General features: G+C 40.9%; 1 protein-coding gene across 3 annotated transcripts in view; it reads left to right on the top strand.

Moving 5' to 3' along the window:
- The window catches only part of ITPR2 (inositol 1,4,5-trisphosphate receptor type 2), a 262612-nt gene that overhangs the window by 36686 nt on the left and 207737 nt on the right, over positions 1–18189 (top strand). For all 3 annotated transcript variants that reach the window (XM_059816601.1, XM_059816602.1, XM_059816600.1), the window contains exons 3-9: positions 4645–4760; positions 5925–6011; positions 6706–6864; positions 12503–12601; positions 13103–13186; positions 14299–14445; positions 15703–15798. In XM_059816601.1, coding sequence (XP_059672584.1) covers positions 4645–4760; positions 5925–6011; positions 6706–6864; positions 12503–12601; positions 13103–13186; positions 14299–14445; positions 15703–15798 — 788 coding nt within the window. The remainder of the gene's footprint in view (positions 1–4644; positions 4761–5924; positions 6012–6705; positions 6865–12502; positions 12602–13102; positions 13187–14298; positions 14446–15702; positions 15799–18189) is intronic.

The following is an 18189-nucleotide window of genomic DNA, read 5'->3' as shown; positions in this document are numbered from 1 at the left end:
AGAGCTGTGGTTGCTTTTCATTTTGTGTCCATACAGAGAAGCTCTAGTCCAGATTTCCGCTTTAGTCACACTGGAACGAAACTGGAGTGGCTCTGTGTTCATCAGTGTGTGCATCCAGATTTGCATCAGTGCAAAGAAGGGCAGAATATGGTCCCACATGTGTTTCCTGAAGTCTGTTGAAGAAAAAAAAATAAGGGTTTATTATTTTGCAGTTGAATTTAAGGGTCTGATCAAGCCAGGTGCTTCTTGTCCTGGTTCTAACTGAAGCTCGTGAGAGCTAAAGCACTTAGTGTTGTGATGGAAATGCTTACCCTGCTGCAGGGCCGGGTTCACAGAGGTTAGGAAGAACAGTGTGAGCCAGAAGTCCTGTACCTCTGAGGAGAAGTCACATCATGAGCAACAGAACTGCAAGTTTCCTTAGACTGTGACCTTAAACACACTTCAGCCTGATGCTGTTATCTCCAGTGGGAAACACTTTCAGCTTCCAAGGTGTAAAATAGCACCGATAAGGCCTGCTTGTTGGTCAAATTTAGCAACTCTGAAACAGGAGCACAAGTCTGTCTCCTATTTTAATTGTAAAATGACCTAAGTTCTTAAACTGATTTAAACTTCCCTACATTTTATACCCCTTTTTCTTGAGGCATCTGCAATGAATGTGATGTTTGAGTTCCTAGATATCCTCCTCTTGCCTTTCTCTCAATTTTTACTCTGTTCTAAACTTTTTCTGACATTGTTCTTTCCTATTCTCTCCCTTCCATTACGTTCCTTTGCTCTCTCTCCTTTCCTCCTCCTAGCTTTTCCTCTGCTGTCTGCCATTTTCCTTTTTACTTGCCGCCTTCTACATCTTTTTGGTTTGTCCTTGTGTTTTCTTCTTGTGTCTCTCAGTTCCGTAATAGCTTTCATTTTCTTCTCAGACTCCTGATCGTTTTTTCTGTTGTCCTCCTTAGGACGCTTCATTGCCCCACTCCTTGCTCCCTCGCATTCCTCCCTTTCCATTCTTACTTCAGCTTTTTTTTTACCTTCATGTATTTTTTTCAAAACACACGGATTTGTACATACTGTGATTTAATAGCCCTATCACTTCCACTTACCCATGTGTCAGCCTGCTGGTTTAAGTAAAGCCATGTGATAATTTCTCTAGTTCTGCAAATCATGGAAATCTTCCATGATTGAATTTCTAACATGTAAAAAAAAGGGGGGGGAGCAGGGATGGAAAGCATCTGACAAATACTGTTCTAAGCCATCTTTGTCCAATATCAAGCAACATTTAAAAGGCATAATAGGAGTTATTTTCCTTTTCAGACTTCCTGAGTGTAGTTGCTTTTTGCTCAGAGGATGTGCTGTGTGTGGTTACCATTGCCTTTTGAAGACTGACATTTTGTGCATGTTCGCAGGCTCGAGCAGATGGTCAGCTCAGCGCTGAGCGCATCCTCTGTGGATCGTTTCCCGCACTCTGGGAGTTGCTGCTTTCCATTTTTTGTTTGTTCTGATTAATAAATGTCTCTTTTTTTCCCCATAAAATAAGTAGTTGATATGTGTCTCAGCACTGATAATTTGTTGTGTTTTCCTACTTTCTGATAAGGCAAGGTTTATTGTAGGAGGTTAAGCCTGGCGTGTGACCAGGGAGAGCTTCCCCTTTTTTTCTATTTTGTAAAGAAAACCTGAAGTGATTTTTATTGTTTTAAAAATGTGTATGTGGGCTGGGGTGGGCAATGTTTCTCATTTTCTCCATCTTCACTTTGTGCACAAGTAATTGAAATTTTGCCTGGAAGATTTTGTGGGTATGAGAAAATTGATGAAACTGCAGAAGTTGAACACGTGAAAGTTCATTAATTGAAACTGGCTGATGCTTTAAAGCTATTTGTTTACCTTTGATAGTGCCTACTTAATTAGTGTCCTCAGGAAGAGAAGCATTTACGTAAAACTCTGTTAAAGTAATGAGTTAGGAACTAGGACTATCTGAGAATGTCTGGAGAAGTTAGAAAAGACAGTCTGTCTCATGAGTGGGTTGCTAGACTGACCTCCAGGAGGGCTGAGCTTTTGATCTACTGTGTGTGCTGGAAAGTTGCTTTATAATCTTATGCCTCAGTTTCTCTTTTTTCCTGTTTATTTAAACTATCGCTTCTCTAGGGCAGGCACTGCATTTTTCCTCCCCCTGATGTTTAGGACCACAAAGCTTGAATTTATATAGTATCCTATTTGTTACTCTAATAAAAGTAAGTGGGAAAAAAACCCCAAAAAATTGTGAGATGACCTATTTTTAATGTATCTGGAATCTTAAAAAAAAAAATAGGGAAAGGCTTGTCTGGAAACAAAGAATATGAATTTTTAGTCTATAAATTGAGGAAAATACGACTGAAATAATACTGATTTTAAAAAAGTTCGTGGTAGTTCAACTTCTAAAGCACTAGACTGGAAGTCAGGAGAGCTGTGCTGTGCAGCATGGCTACAGATGGAGCTGTGTGGTGGCTGAGGTTACCTGGCACCTGCTCTACATTTCCTTTTCTTTGGGAACTATCTTTAGAAAAAATTCACCCACCTTTGGGAGGCAGACCCACACAGCAGTGACTGCGCATCTGTGCACATCTTGCATTTCTCTGCAGAGTGGTAGCACTGTGCTTTGAGACTCTGCGTGAAGGATGGGAAGCAGTGTGTTTACTCAAGTAGCAGGATGTGTGGGGAGTAACTGAGAGGTGAAGACTGGTCCTATAAAAAGAAGGTATTGTTACTTCAGTGAAATAAGTGTTTCATGAAGTCTGAGAAGGCACGTTAATTATAGATTGTTACAGAAAATGATAGCGGACTTTGTCTTATGAGCTGAAATCCCGACACTCAAGGTAAAATCAAAGTAAAAAATACAACATACAGTATGATTTAACAGTACACAGCATTTTGTAATTGTTTTTTTTTTTCGTTCTCAGTGTCCAGGATATTGTAAAAGTTATCTGGGAGTTATGTACTTTAGGTTGTATGATACAGTTCTCATTGTAAATGTTCCCCTTTGAAATGAAAAGTAAACACCTTTGCAAGGTGGTTGGGTTTGCTTTGATAAAGGTTTGTAACACTTTCTCCTAGGAACAGCAACTCAGGCTATGATTAGGGAGCAAATTGGTGAGGACTTCAGGTCAGTGCCAAGGCAAGTTCTACCACCAGCAGTGTTTTTGTACCAACAAGCTTTGCCGCTACGAATAGTGGAGGAAGATCAATTGCTACGAACGGAAGAGGCAATGCAATGAAAAGCTTGGTATAATGATGGCCAGTATATGAGAGGCCAAACGGCATATTTGCAGAACTAAAAGCATTGCAGCTTAGTTCGTGGCTTGAGAGCCGGCGCTGTCGCAAACTGCTAGCTCTGGGGGCGCAGGCGGCGGGAGGAACGAGTGGCACAGTCTTACTCTAGTGGTTTTGGCAGCACTAACGTCAGATAGCTGTGCTTAGCTGGGCCTGGCTGTAGTTGAGTGCTGCCTGTTTATTTTAAGTAATGAGAGTTCATTTTTACTTAGGAAAGGGAAGGCCAGTCTTCACACTGGATATCCCTTCCCTCTCCTGTTGTATTACAAGAGGTGTTCCTACTGTAACATGGTTTCAGTAACTCCTCACAGACTGTGAAGAGATGGGTATGTTGGAGGATAAATGGAGGATATATCTCAGAGAAGCTAAATCTCCTCCTCTTCCTCCCTGTGTGAAAGAGTAATTCCATTGCATTGACAGTGTTGAAAATGAGAATAGGATTTGCCTTGGTATCTAGCATCTTCTACAGAGAGGTTGTGAGTTTGACGCTTGAATTTCCACTCATAAGGGTGGAACAATTAGGAACCTTTTCTCATCACATGTATGATACATGGGACTTCCCACATGTGCTGTTGTGGATTGGAGAGCTGGAAGAAGTCCTAGGTAGCTAGCAACTGCAGATGTTAAACTTGCTCTGGGAATTAGTGAGTAGGACAGCACCGTAAAATAGAAACTGTCTGCTGCTGACCTGACTCAGTGGTTAAAAGCCCAGACTATGACTTCAGGATAGTTCCCTATAGCTTCCCCTGCTGACGTTTTTGTGACAGTAATGGGTGAATGACGAGATTACACTGTATTTAAAAATGACATGCAAGGTTGGTAGAGTCAACAGGGTCACCTACACATTGATCTGGTGTGTAACTGGAACATGTACTTAGTGTTGATGTTGCGGTTGCTATGTCATGTTGCAGCACCTTTGATTGCCCGTGTAATCCTTTGTTTCAGCAGTGCCAGAAGGAGCAGGGCAGCCGTATGTATCGTGTAGAGAAAGCAGGACTGTTTTTTCAAGGTTTCACATGCCTTCAAACAGCGCATCTGTAATGTGCTGCAGCAAAGAGCACTAACAAAGCAGCAGGCAGTTTTGCGTATGGCAGGCTTGCAGCCGGGGTCTCTTACAGAGGTTGCGGAGAGGTTGCACGGAATGGGCACGTGTGGGGCACTGAAGGCTTTAGGTTCAACTCAGATGTTCTGCCACCCTATTTATGGTATCATTGCCGTCAAGCTGTTTGGTGACTGTGTTTAAACACTGGTATCTAGGCATTTCTGGAAAAAGAAAACCAACCAAAGCATACTTACAAATGAAGGAAGTGTCTTTCAACGTTACTTATGAATATTTCTTTCAATCTCCCACAGACTGCCTTTTCAAGGTGTGTCCTATGAACAGATATTCAGCCCAGAAGCAGTACTGGAAAGCCAAGCAAGCCAAACAAGGAAACCATACAGAAGCAGCACTGCTGAAGAAACTTCAAGTAAGAGACATCTGTGTTTGTAATCTTATCTCAATCTGCAGGCTGTAGAATTACAATAGAATGAGAAAGAATAATAATAAGTGCCTTGGGAACCACCGTGATGGGTATTATTATGCCACTGTAGGAACGCCTTAGCTCTCCTACCTCCTGACTGATGGCATCTATTGCCCCTGCCCTGGTTTTTATCTTACTTTGGGTTAGGGGTTGTGCCTTTGCTATAAGCAAAATATTGCTTTCAGAAGTTTTATAAAGTAAAAATGGAGTTGTTAAAATCAGGAGTGGGCCCTGGTTTTAAAGTCCTTTCCAGGAGTTAGGCAGAGGCGTGGACAAAGAGATGTTTTCAGTGCTTTAGTCTGGAAATTCCTCAGAATTGTAGTTGTCTTGGCTTTCAGTCTAGATGATTCTTCTCTGAACCATTGGGCAGATTCTATTTTGCATCAAATACAGAGTGGATGGAGCAACTCCTCTGTCTCTGCAAAAGAGCTGGCCTGGTGTTATAATTGAATACATAAGACTAAATGAAAACAAGGTCATACCAAAGCTGGTTGATAGTTTCATGTGCAGGGGAGAGGCTTCCAGTGCTTCCAGTTAAAATCAGCAAGGAAGGCACATGGTGTGTGGCTAGAGCTAGCTAGACAGCAATTAGAGCTAGGAGCTGAGAGTTTGTTCTATGGCTGTGTTTGGCCCAGACTATTGTGCTTAGCCTTGATTTTGCATTGTGTGACCTACTAGTTTTGTTTTGTTACACATAAAGTCAATGTATTTGTATACAATTAAAAATCCAAGAAGTAAAAGGAATGGTGACAGGGAGAAGCTAATCATAGGCCCTCCTTTTTCCTCTTTCAGGATGAAATAAAGCACCTGGAATTACTTTTCGTGCTTGAAAATTTTTGAAATAGCGTGCATCTCAGGTGTGATCCATAAACTGTGACTGAGTTTCTATTCTGGGTAATAAAAACCCAGAATCATTACACAAGGTCTGGGTGATTGTAGTTCAGAAAATTATGCTGCAGCAGGGTTCAGATGCTAATATTTTCAGTGCAGTAATGCTTTCAGGTCGGAGGAAGCATTTTAAATATGATGCCATTTCCTTTTTACACTATCCAGTAGCTGAATACAGGTACTGATTTTGTAGAGTTTAAAGAAATAATCATTCTCTTGCAGCATGCAGCAGAACTGGAGCAAAAGCAGAACGAAAGCGAGAACAGAAAGCTGTTGGGCGAAATTGTAAAATATAGCAATGTCATACAGGTAAACCTATTGAAATCCATCTGCCTTCTCTCAGAGCTGGAAGGGAAACACTTGTTTCATTTCAAGGTTACGGTGAAAATGAAACTTAACCACTGTAATCTGGATTGTCAAGGGTCAGGTATACAGAACTTGGTGAAGTTTACAATACTGTGTTTTTCTGTCTGTTTTAAAGCCTACCAGAAGTGCTGCATAGTCATGTTTAAATAATATGTCATAATACAAATTTTATGTGTAATTTTTGCTGCTGCTGTTTAGAATCTGAATGTAAATACGTATCTTTTATTTTCAAGATTTCTTTCAAAATCATGTTATAAAGGTGCTGTGCAGCTCCTTTTAAATCACTGAAGTAATTTATACTTCATGACATATAAATGAGACAGAAGTTATGTTCTTAAGTGCAGTACAACTTTCCTGTAATGGATGAAATTCCTAAAGGTAACACTATTAATGGATCCATGCCTTACCTGTGTAGTATATGCTATAAAATTGATCGCTGACACACGTATCTCAATCTCAGATATAGCATCTGTTTTCCTAAACTGCAGTATACCTTGGTAACTCTCTTCTAGTTTTATTTTGGTTTTATGTATGTTATAAAAAATCACTACAGTGTGAAAGCCTGCCCCTCCTCTTTTGACTGACAGGAGAAAAAGCAACAACTGTACTATTTTTTTTAATTATTATTTGTTCACAGCTACTGCACATAAAAAGTAACAAGTACCTCACAGTCAATAAGAGATTGCCAGCTCTGCTAGAGAAGAATGCTATGCGGGTGTCTCTGGATGCTGCAGGGAACGAGGGATCCTGGTTTTATATCCAGCCGTTCTGGAAACTGAGGAGTGAAGGTGACAATGTAAGTGGAAATGCTGAATGTGTAAGAGGGAGAAGGCAGAAAGGTTGCAGGAAGACACATGATTTCTTTGCTACTGGTATAAATCATAATGGATTGAGTTCAGAAAAAAATAATATTATAAACAGTGCTTGGGACTATTAGCTTTTATCTGTAACTAGAAGGTGTTACCAAATTATATTGTCTGGCATCTGAAATGTTGCCACATTCATCTGAGCCTGTGCTGACCTGTGTTGTGGCATCTTTGCTAAATCCACCTGTTGTGTGCAGATTTATAGAGCTGATATTAAGTCATAGCTTACACTAGAGTAAAAATTTTTTTTTTAAAGTTTTTTTTTTTAAATATTCTGGGCAACATTTTTTTCAAGAGGTCAGCAGAGAATGTCTCTAGGAAGTACATCAGGTTTCTTTAAATCTGTATCCCCCCTCAACATGAGAGTGGCATCTGTGATTGAAATTGGGTTGGGTAGTCTGGTGGGTCTTTTCTGGGTAGGTTTCAGTAGGAGTCTTGTGTATTGGTAAGAGGGAGAATATACAGGAGAGCTCTTTGCTCTTTGCACCATGAGATCAAAACTCAGTTCTTCATTCAGTCGGCTGCGGCTTGCTTAAGTGCCCGCTGTGGAAAATTCAGATCTGCCTCTGGGAAGGCCACATGATGAACTTGTGTGGTTTTATACTATAGACTTGGCTGGGTATGTTTGGCCACTCTCTTCTGTGAAGTAATCAGTGAAAGAGCCCTCTCAGGATCGCAGACAGGAATGCCTGTTTTCTTGTGTATTTTCTCTCATTAACTTTGTGGTTACCCAGCTCATGGGATGCTATCCAGGATGAGTGTGGTTGCTTGCAGCTCCTTTTGGCAATCTGTTGGGGGGGGAAGGACTGCATTCCCAGCTCCTGGTCAGAAGTTCCTAAAGTCGTAGTCTTTCCCTGCTCCACGCCGTGATCAGAAGGGTATGTGAAAAGCTCCCCTTTTCCCCAAGCCTGTTGCAAAGAAAAGCAGCAAACATGAGTAGCCCTCTGGGGCACCTCTGCATGGCTTTTCAGCTGGGGAGAAGTGTTGTGGTTCAAACATTAACCTGCTCTTCCTTTCCCTCTTTGGAAAGAAAAAACAGTGACTTACTGCTTTAAGGTTTCGGTTTAATTTCTTAGAATAGCATCAGTTCAGCATCTTCTTAATTTCTCATACCCTCATTCCTGAGAAATAAGTGCATGTCATGCTCTCCAGAGTGAGGACCTGGGGTTCTCAGATTGTGATCTGCAAAGCCATGGTGAGCCCTTACAGCTGAGAGCAGCAGAATGATCTTAAGACTTACAAGTCATCCTCAGTACTACAGAGGTTTTGGTTCAATTTTACACTCTAGTGGGCACATTAGAGTTTGAAAGCAGTTTTGCTGGTCTGAAAAGTTTGCAGATCATAGCAGTGATCGCTATAACATCCCACTCTGCAGACCTGTCTCCTAGTTTGTTCCCTGTGGGGCTGTATTTGACAGGCTCTGAGCTAGAGGGGCTGTGTGGGAAACTGTCAGGTTTACTCCTAACTTAATGGCCTCCTTTGGAACCTGTTGCTTGTTTTCTGTCACCAGGTGTTGCCTTTCAGAGCTGGGAACTGGCCATTATATTTTGCAGTGGGAGGTCTCGAGACCCAAGTTTTTCCTCCTTTCTACCAGACCCAAATAGATCTGATAATTTTCTTTGTAAACTTCCAGTGCTAAACATTAGTCTTTTGGTAGCTTTCTCATAACTGCTTTGGCACATTTCCACCCCTTCTACAGTTACAGAAACTAGGCAGCTGTTGTAAGGGGGACAGGAGTACCAAGCGATGGGGGAAATCCTTCATTTGCCTCTCACAGACAGAGAGATGCTGCAGCCTTGTACCCACTCCTTCCCTCGCAGTTACTCCCAGGCATGTGCCCTTTAAAAGGCTGGTTTCTGGGGGACTCATCTACAAAGCACCTAATACCACATAAGCTGGGGCCACTTTACCCACTCACTAGGTTAGCTTTTAAAGGACTTATATTTTTTTGTATACTACTTCTGACCTCTCAGTGCATGGAGTTAGCTTGGTATATCAAGCCCTTATTCTGTTTGGAAACTTTGAGTTCTTTTTATTTTCAGTTTCTATGCTGTAACGAGGAAATTCCCTAAGAAAACACGTTTTAGAAAGTCTTTAGAACAGTAGAAGTGAGTATTGAATTACTGCTTGGATGACTGCAACTGTGTCAGATAACCCAGGCAAGGTTGATTCAAATATGCCGTATATCCTAAAAGAAAAGAAGGTGGTTTAGTCTGGGGGAAGCTGTGATATAGGAAGTCATGTGTGTGACTTCTCTGGTAAGTCATCAGAGTTGTTTAGCCTTGTGAAATATTTTAAAAATTATTAGCTTAGCTTCATTAGCGACTGATTAGTTATGCAAGTCAATGAAAGTAATGAAAAAATACGGCTGAAAATTTATAGTAATTGGCATAACTGCAATATTTTATGCAGACTTTTATTAAGCATATACCAGCTCTCCTTCAATGGAAGGTGTGACTGATTAAGGCTAGAGCTGATTCCAGTTTGACCGAATAGCAAAATGTGTACTGATAGCAGGATTAGCTCTGCGTGGACTGCGTTTTCAGTTCTCTGCCATTTTAGTGGTTTGAAAGCTTGATCTTGCAGCATGCCGAGGGAGGTGGTCTCGGACCTGGGGAATGCCCAGCTGTTTGTGGGAAAGGTCTGTTAATCCTCCCGATATTTGAAGTGTGTCAGCAGTGCCACTGACAGATGTGGTTATAACATAAAAGCAGTGGAGATGGAGTAGCAGAGCCTTTAGTGTGCCCAGTGACCTACTTGGATAGCTAGTCCAAACTGAAATCACTGCTACTGCATCTTCACAGCTAATATAACCTTTTGTAACTGCCAGTCTTTGTGATATACTACACCTCTACTGGAGTATTTGCTCCTATTTCTTGATTGCGGTGTAGATGTAGCTGTCAGGTGGGCTTACTGAGTTTATGTGAAGGACAATTGCTCTAAGTGATGCCAGCGCTCATCCCCACCAGAAGACAGAACCCAGTCAGCTTTGACTGTGGCATTTCCCACTCTCAATGTAGCCTCTTCACCAAGACATGGACAAGTAGGGTTGCATGAACTTAGAGATTACCTTGTGCGGGAAGAGCTCCACTGCATCCAAGACTGAAGGACCTTGTAAGTTTATCTTGAATTCAAAAGCTGAATTCTCATTGGCTTCACTATGAATTTAATAATTCTTTGAAAGTTTCTTATCTAGACCAGAAAGGGTAGGAGTTTTATCAAAGGAGTCAGGAATGAAATCCTCAAAAGCTGTGTCTCTGATGCAACTTTAATGAATTCATGTCTATATGTAAGGAAGAAGTCCCAGAGACCTGTCAAACTATTACCCACTGCTGGTCTACAGCATACTGTGGCCGGCTGTTTCCAAGGGTAGCCTTCCTTAGGAAGAGAAGAAAGAGCTGGTGTCAATTTTAATTTTGCATAGCAAAACCTTGGGAATACATTGCTCAGTCTTCTATAATCTCCACATGGTACAATTCTACAGGCAGAAATATGGGCACATGGGCATGCGAGTGCTCTGCCTCCAGTGTTTTGGGCATGCTGGGGCATTATTTGGAGCCAGAAATCAACTGGGTAGGGGATGGGAGGAACTCAAAAGAGCAGACTTGCAGCTTGCCCAAGGCAGCCATGTATAAGAGAACAGGATTCCCTCTTCACTTTGCTTTCATTTTCTGCATTACTTGTGGAGGGTGTATAGGAAACAAGTGCTGTGAAATTGCCTCTATCCGTTCCTTCCCATCCACCTATGGAGGTTTGAAGCAAGAAGAAAAAGAAGAAAGGAAAAGAACACAGGATATCTCGTTGCTTCTGTGGCAACTGGCAGAGCTGGCCAGCATTGAGGGCAGGTTACGGATGTGGACTTGGAGCAGGGTAGGAGACTGAGGCAGAAACCATGACCCCACATAACAGTTCTTACTCAGATGTGTACCTACAGCAGAGTAGCTGTGTACATCTCCTTTCCTCTGGTTATTTCCATAGTAGTCACAGGCTTGCATTCCAAGGTACCTTCCCCCTGCCCCTCCGTGGTGTTTGTTTTTTTTTTTTTTTTCTTTTTAAATAAGATGCTGAATGATGTGCTGTCTTACTAATTAAGTTGTTATAGTCCAGGTGTACTTGCAATAATTTTGAAGTCCCGATTCCACTTTGCAGGATGCAAGCCTGATGGTTTTTTGATTAATGAATTGTCTGGTCATAACTTCTTAAAATGGGCTGTAAGTAATGTCTGTGTGAAGCATGGCATGCAGGAATGTATTGCTTAAGTAATGTATCTTAAAGGCATCTTATCATTATTTTGGTTCCATTAGTGAACTTTTTCTCATTACTTGGATCAAATAGGATTTCTACCTGTAGTCTGAGCATGATGACACTGTCTTTTGCTACTGTTTATTTTAGCTGTGTTGGTAAAGAACAGGCAACCTTCTTTTTCACTTCTGCAGCAAGTGGGCCAAATTCACCTGCGTTGAAGTTACATGAGGCTGAATTGGGCTCTGCTTTTTCATTGGAAATGTGCTGATCAATGCAGAAAGCATTTTTGTTCATTTGTGTTCCAAAAGAAAGCATGGCTTGCACAGCATTTCATATAGCAAAAATTGTATGTAGCCACTTGTCTTCATGTGTGCGTGTGCTTAAAACTGCTGTGAACAACATAAGCAAATCGGGACCCAGTGCCAACCAATCTATGTGGATTGATTTTTTTTTTTTTTAATTATTTTTTTTTTTCCCCCTCCCAGCTATGAATTGAATTCTCCATATGTATGTCTCAAGCACTTTTTAGGTCAAAGACATTTTCATATATTGTTTTTCCTTGTCTATATAGGTAAAGAATTGCAATGGCATGGGAATTTCCTTGCAGGGAGTCAGCTAGGAATTTCTCTTGTAGAGAGAAGATCTCTCAGCTGATGTACCTGCTGCCTGTGCTGAGCTCCAAACACCATTTAGGGTGTAACAGCAGAGGGGATGGAGTGTGTTTGCCTCCCTCTGAATTTCCAGTGATTGATGTTCCTTTCCAGATTGCAGTCATACAGTCTAAATCGCAGAACTCTTGAGCCTGTCACGACATTTGCCAGAAGATGGTCCACAGAGTTGTGGAGTCACTGGGCTAAAGAAGTCTTGTCACAGGCAAATTTTTAAGGCTTTTGTGAAATGAAAGACATTGATGGGAGAAAGTTGGTTGACATCAAGGGAGGGATCTGACTACAGATTATTTTCTGAGCTTTCTCTGCCTTTTGGCTGGCAGTATATATGGGATAAAGAGTAGTTAGTGTAACTTTTAGATGAACTGAACTGCTCTTGGAATTCATAGGTTCATATCTATTTCATGATCTCGAGTTTCTGCTGGACTGGCTGACATGCTTACTGAGAATGCGAGGATTCATGAGTATGAAATCTTGAATCCAAGCAATTGCAGAGGTATGGGTGAACAGAGCTGGTGTGTGAATTGTCTGCAAATAAATTCACTGAGTGCCATTCCTAGAGCATGCATTTGAGTCATTTCCTAAAAATGTAACATTACTTCATTTTAGTGGGCAATTACATAGGTCTAAATTGCATTTTATTTCTGACTTCCAGGTTGTTGTGGGAGATAAAGTTGTTCTCATGCCAGTCAATGCAGGGCAGCCTCTACATGCCAGCAACATTGAGCTTCTAGATAACCCTGGCTGCAAAGAGGTGAGTTCGTTGGAAGGAGGAGGGGTAACTGCTGATCTGAGATGTATTATATGTTCTTCTTTACTGGTAACCAGAACCCACCGTAGGCTAGATGCCAGTATTAAACATGGGTTCCAGCTTGGCCTCAAAAAACCAAGATGAAATATACTTATTCTTGGCGCAGTTCTGCCCGGCACTGAAAGCTTCGTGAGGTTTGCTTGAGTGTCTGAAACTCTCACTGATTTAAGAGTAAGTCCTCTTCCAACAGCTCTTTAGGTCATCTTTGGTAGGCTGTCAACAGACAGAGTGGCATTTTGCCCACTTCTCCAGCATCAACATCATTATTATTAACACTTGAGAGCTTCAGGACCCATGTTAGGAACTGTACAAATATGTAGCTAAGCCATGTCCCCTGCCACCCTAATGTGGTGTGGTCTTTTAGAAAGAATAGAATGTCTCAAAAAGAAAAAAACACCCTGTAAGACTGTAATTGTCATGGTTGGTTTTTTTGTCCCCCCAAAGGTAAATGCTGTCAACTGTAACACAAGCTGGAAAATAACTTTGTTCATGAAATTCAGTAGTTATCGAGATGATGTACTGAAAGGAGTAAGTATGAATTTTTTATTGTTTTTTTGTTTTTTTGAATCTGAAAAATTGTGCCGTATTTGACTGTAGAGAAATATTACATGGTGAATAAAAGAAGAAATTATGACTTCATGGAGCTGTTGAGGATCCCTCACTACTGTGCTTCAACAGCCAGAATATTTTTGCTTTGTGTTATTGTCTAACTAAGTGAAATTGTCTGGATTGTGCTAGCTTCCAGCCCCTTTCCCTTCCCAGAGACAACTAAGGATCCGTGAGAAAAGATGAAGTTCAAGCCCAGAACGATGAGGGCTCTGTACAGAATAGCTGTGATACTTCAGTTTATGCGAAGATGCTAAAAGCAGATATAACAAGCTTACAGACGGGAGTGAGGCATGAAAGATGACAATAGATGTATTAAGACAACGTAGCTTTAAATGCTGAGGGATTGCACAGCTTCATGCCTCTAGATCACTCCCTGAGTTCATTTACATTTTCATTTTAAAGAAACAAATTTCATTTGTCCTCACTTGTACCTTAATAAGTCATTATCAACTATCTGTTTTTCAGTAGGTATCAAGGTACCAGCAGTTTTTGAGGAAGAATTTGAAAGGGAAAATGATATATCTGTGTAGACGCATTTGGGGATAGTGTTTCAAGCCTTGGGGAGAGGCAGAAGGAAGCAAAAATGATGTCAGGAGAAGAAACAGAGAGGGGCCATTGGTTTTGGTTGCAGAGTGGAAGAGATGAGATAATACGATGTTTGAAAAATCCGTTCACTTCCCTAAATACAATGAGAGATTAGAAATAAAAAAATCCATTTAGTAAAGTTAGCTAGAATTAAAAATCACCTTTAGGTTAATTGTTGCCCAGTATTCATTGCAGTGCTCTGAAACAAGTTCTGTTTTCACAGAAGTGCATGGGTCTCCTGCAGGACTGAATTATCTAATTTGATTTCCAGACTCAGTGTCAAGATTGTATGCTCTGCTCTTGGTACCTGCTCCAGCAATAGGAAACTAATAAAAGTTTTCTTCACATCAGCTATGTTGACATCACTGGAGCTAGCACAGATACAGAGGATGAGTCTAGCAGCTTTGCCTACCACGTAATAATGCTGCTTTTTCATATTACTTTAGGGAGATGTTGTTAGGCTGTTTCATGCAGAGCAAGAGAAGTTTCTGACCTGTGACGAATATGAGAAGAAACAACATATTTTCCTTCGTACTACGTTACGTCAGTCAGCCACTTCTGCAACAAGTTCTAAAGCGCTGTGGGAAATAGAGGTATTTTTTTCACTTTATAAATATTTTAGGACCTGAAGGCCAGGGTTCAGTAAAGATACTGTACCATAACATGAATCATTCATAGCCTCTTGATATCATCATACACCTCCACGTAACTATTATTATTTTATGAAGCGGTTTGTGTAGGATAAACACTGAAGAGATGCTTTATTGCTGTGCATGTGTGGAGAGAGGATGTTTCCTTACTATATTTACCTGCACTAAAATGACGGAGTCAAATTCAGACTTGACGTAAATGGTGCAATTTTATCAAAGCCAGTCAAATGACAGTCATGTATCCTGAGTCCTGAGTGTTTATATTTGACTTCATGTGCAATATAGAAAATTGAAATTCAAGACTGACAAGAAATCTCACAAATGTGATCGAGTCCTTTCTTCTGCAGCAGGGCAACATCAACATCTGTTTAAAGTTAGGCTGAATAAAGGTGTTGTTGCTGAATGGGGGTGATTTTGAGAAGATGACTAGCAAATACATTTTTGTTTAACTGAGGAACTTTGGAAACTGGTATGTGTCAAACCCTTGCTATTACAGTAATGTAACTCCTATACCCAGAAGTTCTTATGTGCTGAACAAACTTTGTGTATTTAAAACAGAGCTTCTCACTCAGGCAAATGGTTAATTTTTGTCTGAGTAAGGACTGTATGGAATGGAGTATATTGCACTTGTAGTTATTTGAGATTACTCCTTAAGAGAGACAGGCATTGCTAGGTTTGAAGGTAGCAAAGGACCTACATCTCAGTCAAGGGGAAAAAGAAGTAACCTGGAATATTTCAAATGATACGGGGATATTTTTATCACTTGAATGAAAAATCTATCAGAAGCCCCTAGTGATGTCAAAAATAGAGCTGGTATGAGTGGTGAAACAATGTAAGAGGGTTTGAGTTTTGCTTTTAAGTAGTGCCTATGTAAGTGTAGAGTGGCTCCACTTACTTTCTTGAGCTCCAGATTTACACCATGTCTCTTTAAAGCAAATTTTGGCTCATCATGTTTGCAGGGAGTATATTAATGAAAACATGGAAAGTAATAGGAGGAGTATTTCCTGGCCCCTGGCAAAAAATAAATGTAAGTAGTTGTTATCTATGGTGGGCTTAGTGTGAGCACAGAATTCCTCTTTGAGGTAGACTATTTGTAATTATGTAGTTTATATATTTTTATTTGGAGTGAGCTGTAAGAAATGTCAGTGATCTGAGTATGATCTTGAGGAGCATGATTAAAATCTGTGCTTCTTCTTTTAGGTTGTCCATCATGACCCTTGCCGGGGAGGGGCAGGACAGTGGAATAGCTTGTTTAGATTTAAGCATTTGGCAACTGGAAACTACTTAGCTGCAGAGGTAAGAATGTCAATTAAATAAGTGGTTGTGTGCTGCCTAACTATACATGTCCTGCTGATTCAGAAATGCCATAGTAGGTAGGTCCATGATGTAGGTCTCTGAAAAAATCTCACATCATGTGTGCATGGGGAGAACTGGATGTGCACTACTGTCTGTCATGCGGTATTGCTGTATCCAAGGGTTGCGAGGAAAATTTTCTGAACTACAGGACACTAGGAGGTGAATTCAAGACAACATGTAACCTTAATTTCAACTGCGCTATCGAATCTTGAATCTGCTGTTTGTTGTCGTGGCAGCCAGGGCAAACACCACTGTTAAATATCCACCATATTTACACTGAAAATCCTTGGATTCATTTATCTCTCTGCTCTTGTTTGCCCTTGATTTTTGAAGTAGTGTTGTGATCAGTCAAATATTCTTCTTTGCTGGCTCAGGCAGCCATATTAAAGCGAGATTAAAGCTTTTAGAGTGGAACTGAATGCAAGGTAATCATTGAGCTTGATCAGAGAAGTCTGTGTGCAGGCACTAGAACAGATACTCTAAGCTGCTCTAATTCAGGAGTTGTCATTCCTTTTTTTTTCCCCTGCAGGCTCTAGACTTCTTGAAAAAATGTTTCTATGGTGCTGATTTCGATGTGTTGATCTCTGTCAGCCAGCATGTGGTCCAAGGCATCTCTGTGGTCTGTAGAAACTTGGGGAAGGACAAACTTGTCGTGACCGTTGGTGTCACGACAGTGCATTGTGATTATAGCAGGTTGCAGTGTTCTGCTGTTGCACTCTTGTCTTTTGACAAAAAAAAAAAAAATTGAATAAAGAAAGGTCTGAGGAAATCTTGCTCCTTTTGGTGGAACAGAAGGTCCAGAAGGAGGAGGATCTTGTAACTTGTCTGGCTATTATCTGGTACTTTATGTTACAGCAAAATAGCATTGTGACTCCCCAAAAGAGCAGCTTAGTATCTTTTAAGACCCGTAATTGTCTTAAAAGTAAAATAGGGCTCTTGACAAGCTGGAAGAGAGCAGATAATACCAAGTTTGTGAAATGGGAGAGCTTGGATTCTTCCCTGGCTGCAAGAAGCTGTGACCTTTTTAAATCATATCGAACCCATATTAGAACTGGTCTGTGTCCAAGTTATATCAATGGAATGAAAAGTAGGGGGTTTTTCCCACTGATTTAGTTACATCTGTGCAGGATTGCCTCTTTGACTTATGCTTGCAAGCATAAGTGTGAAAATTTACAACTGCAAGAGCCAGTTATAAATCACTATATGTTGGAATCCCTGTAAAGAGACTTGCTCTAACTGCATTGAGTTATGTTTACAGCAGTGCAACTTATGTATGCAGACAAGTCCTCAGTATTCCCAGGGTGCTGCTTTCACTTCCCACCTCCTGTCACAGCCTGCACTGATTTCAGAGTTAAGAGCAAAGAGGAGCTATCAAACCTTCACTTATTTCTAATTATGTCAAAACCAGTGTCAAATCATAAACAGTGGACCACCAGGACAGATACTGATACTATTTTCTATTTAAGACTGAATGTAATTTGGATCTTTTCATTGGTTTTAGTAGCAGCTCACAGTGTAAGTTAGAAACCTGATAGGCCTGAGTGGCGAAGAGCATCATCCCTTTAAAGGCAGTGGGCCAACATGCCTTAACTGCTCTGCGCTACGCTGCTGCCTCCATACTGCAACAATACTTTGGCTTGGCTGAAACCAGCTGGCTCTATTGTGTAGTTAATATTGGCTAATAATAGCTAATTTTCAAGTGGCAACTAGTATTCCCACCCAACAGACGGTTCCCTTTTCCTCTCTGCGTACAGTGAGAGATGCTCCTAGTAGAAAGATTTTATTCAGACTAGCTAGGCTGATGGAGAGTCAGGAAAGGCATCACGCAGTCTGATGGATGGGCTTCCTTCTCCCACCATACCTCATCTGCTCAGGGTTTTTCAGGATAAAAATCTTGAGGTGAAGAGATGTCACACTACACTGAATGTCAAACCTGACCTTAGGTCTTTTCTACCTCTGGAAAGGAAATACCTATCAGGAAGACTTGTAATATGGAGACTACAATTGGCACAGTAGAGTGGGAGCTGGAAGAGCATTTGGGTTGAACGGAGGTGATACGCTGTGACTGGAGAGCAGCATTACCTACTGTATCTATGAAGTGTAAAATACCTGCTGTGGAGGTATTAAAGGTACCGCTGTAATAAAAACCTGTGAACTGTATTTTACACAGTTCACATGTCAGGCACAACACACCAGCCAGACATACACATCAAAGATACATAAACAGGCAGGCAGACACCTAATGTGCATGAGCTAACTTTAAATCAATTGGGCAAAGCTTACTGAACACTTATCTGTGCTCTTGCAGCACAGGAAGATTCCTCATGGTAT

This window comes from Gavia stellata, chromosome 4, assembly GCF_030936135.1.
Source record: "Gavia stellata isolate bGavSte3 chromosome 4, bGavSte3.hap2, whole genome shotgun sequence".
Taxonomy (NCBI): Eukaryota; Metazoa; Chordata; class Aves; order Gaviiformes; family Gaviidae; genus Gavia; species Gavia stellata.
The sequence above is the reverse complement of the archived record's forward strand: the minus strand, read 5'-3'. Positions and strand labels throughout refer to the sequence as shown.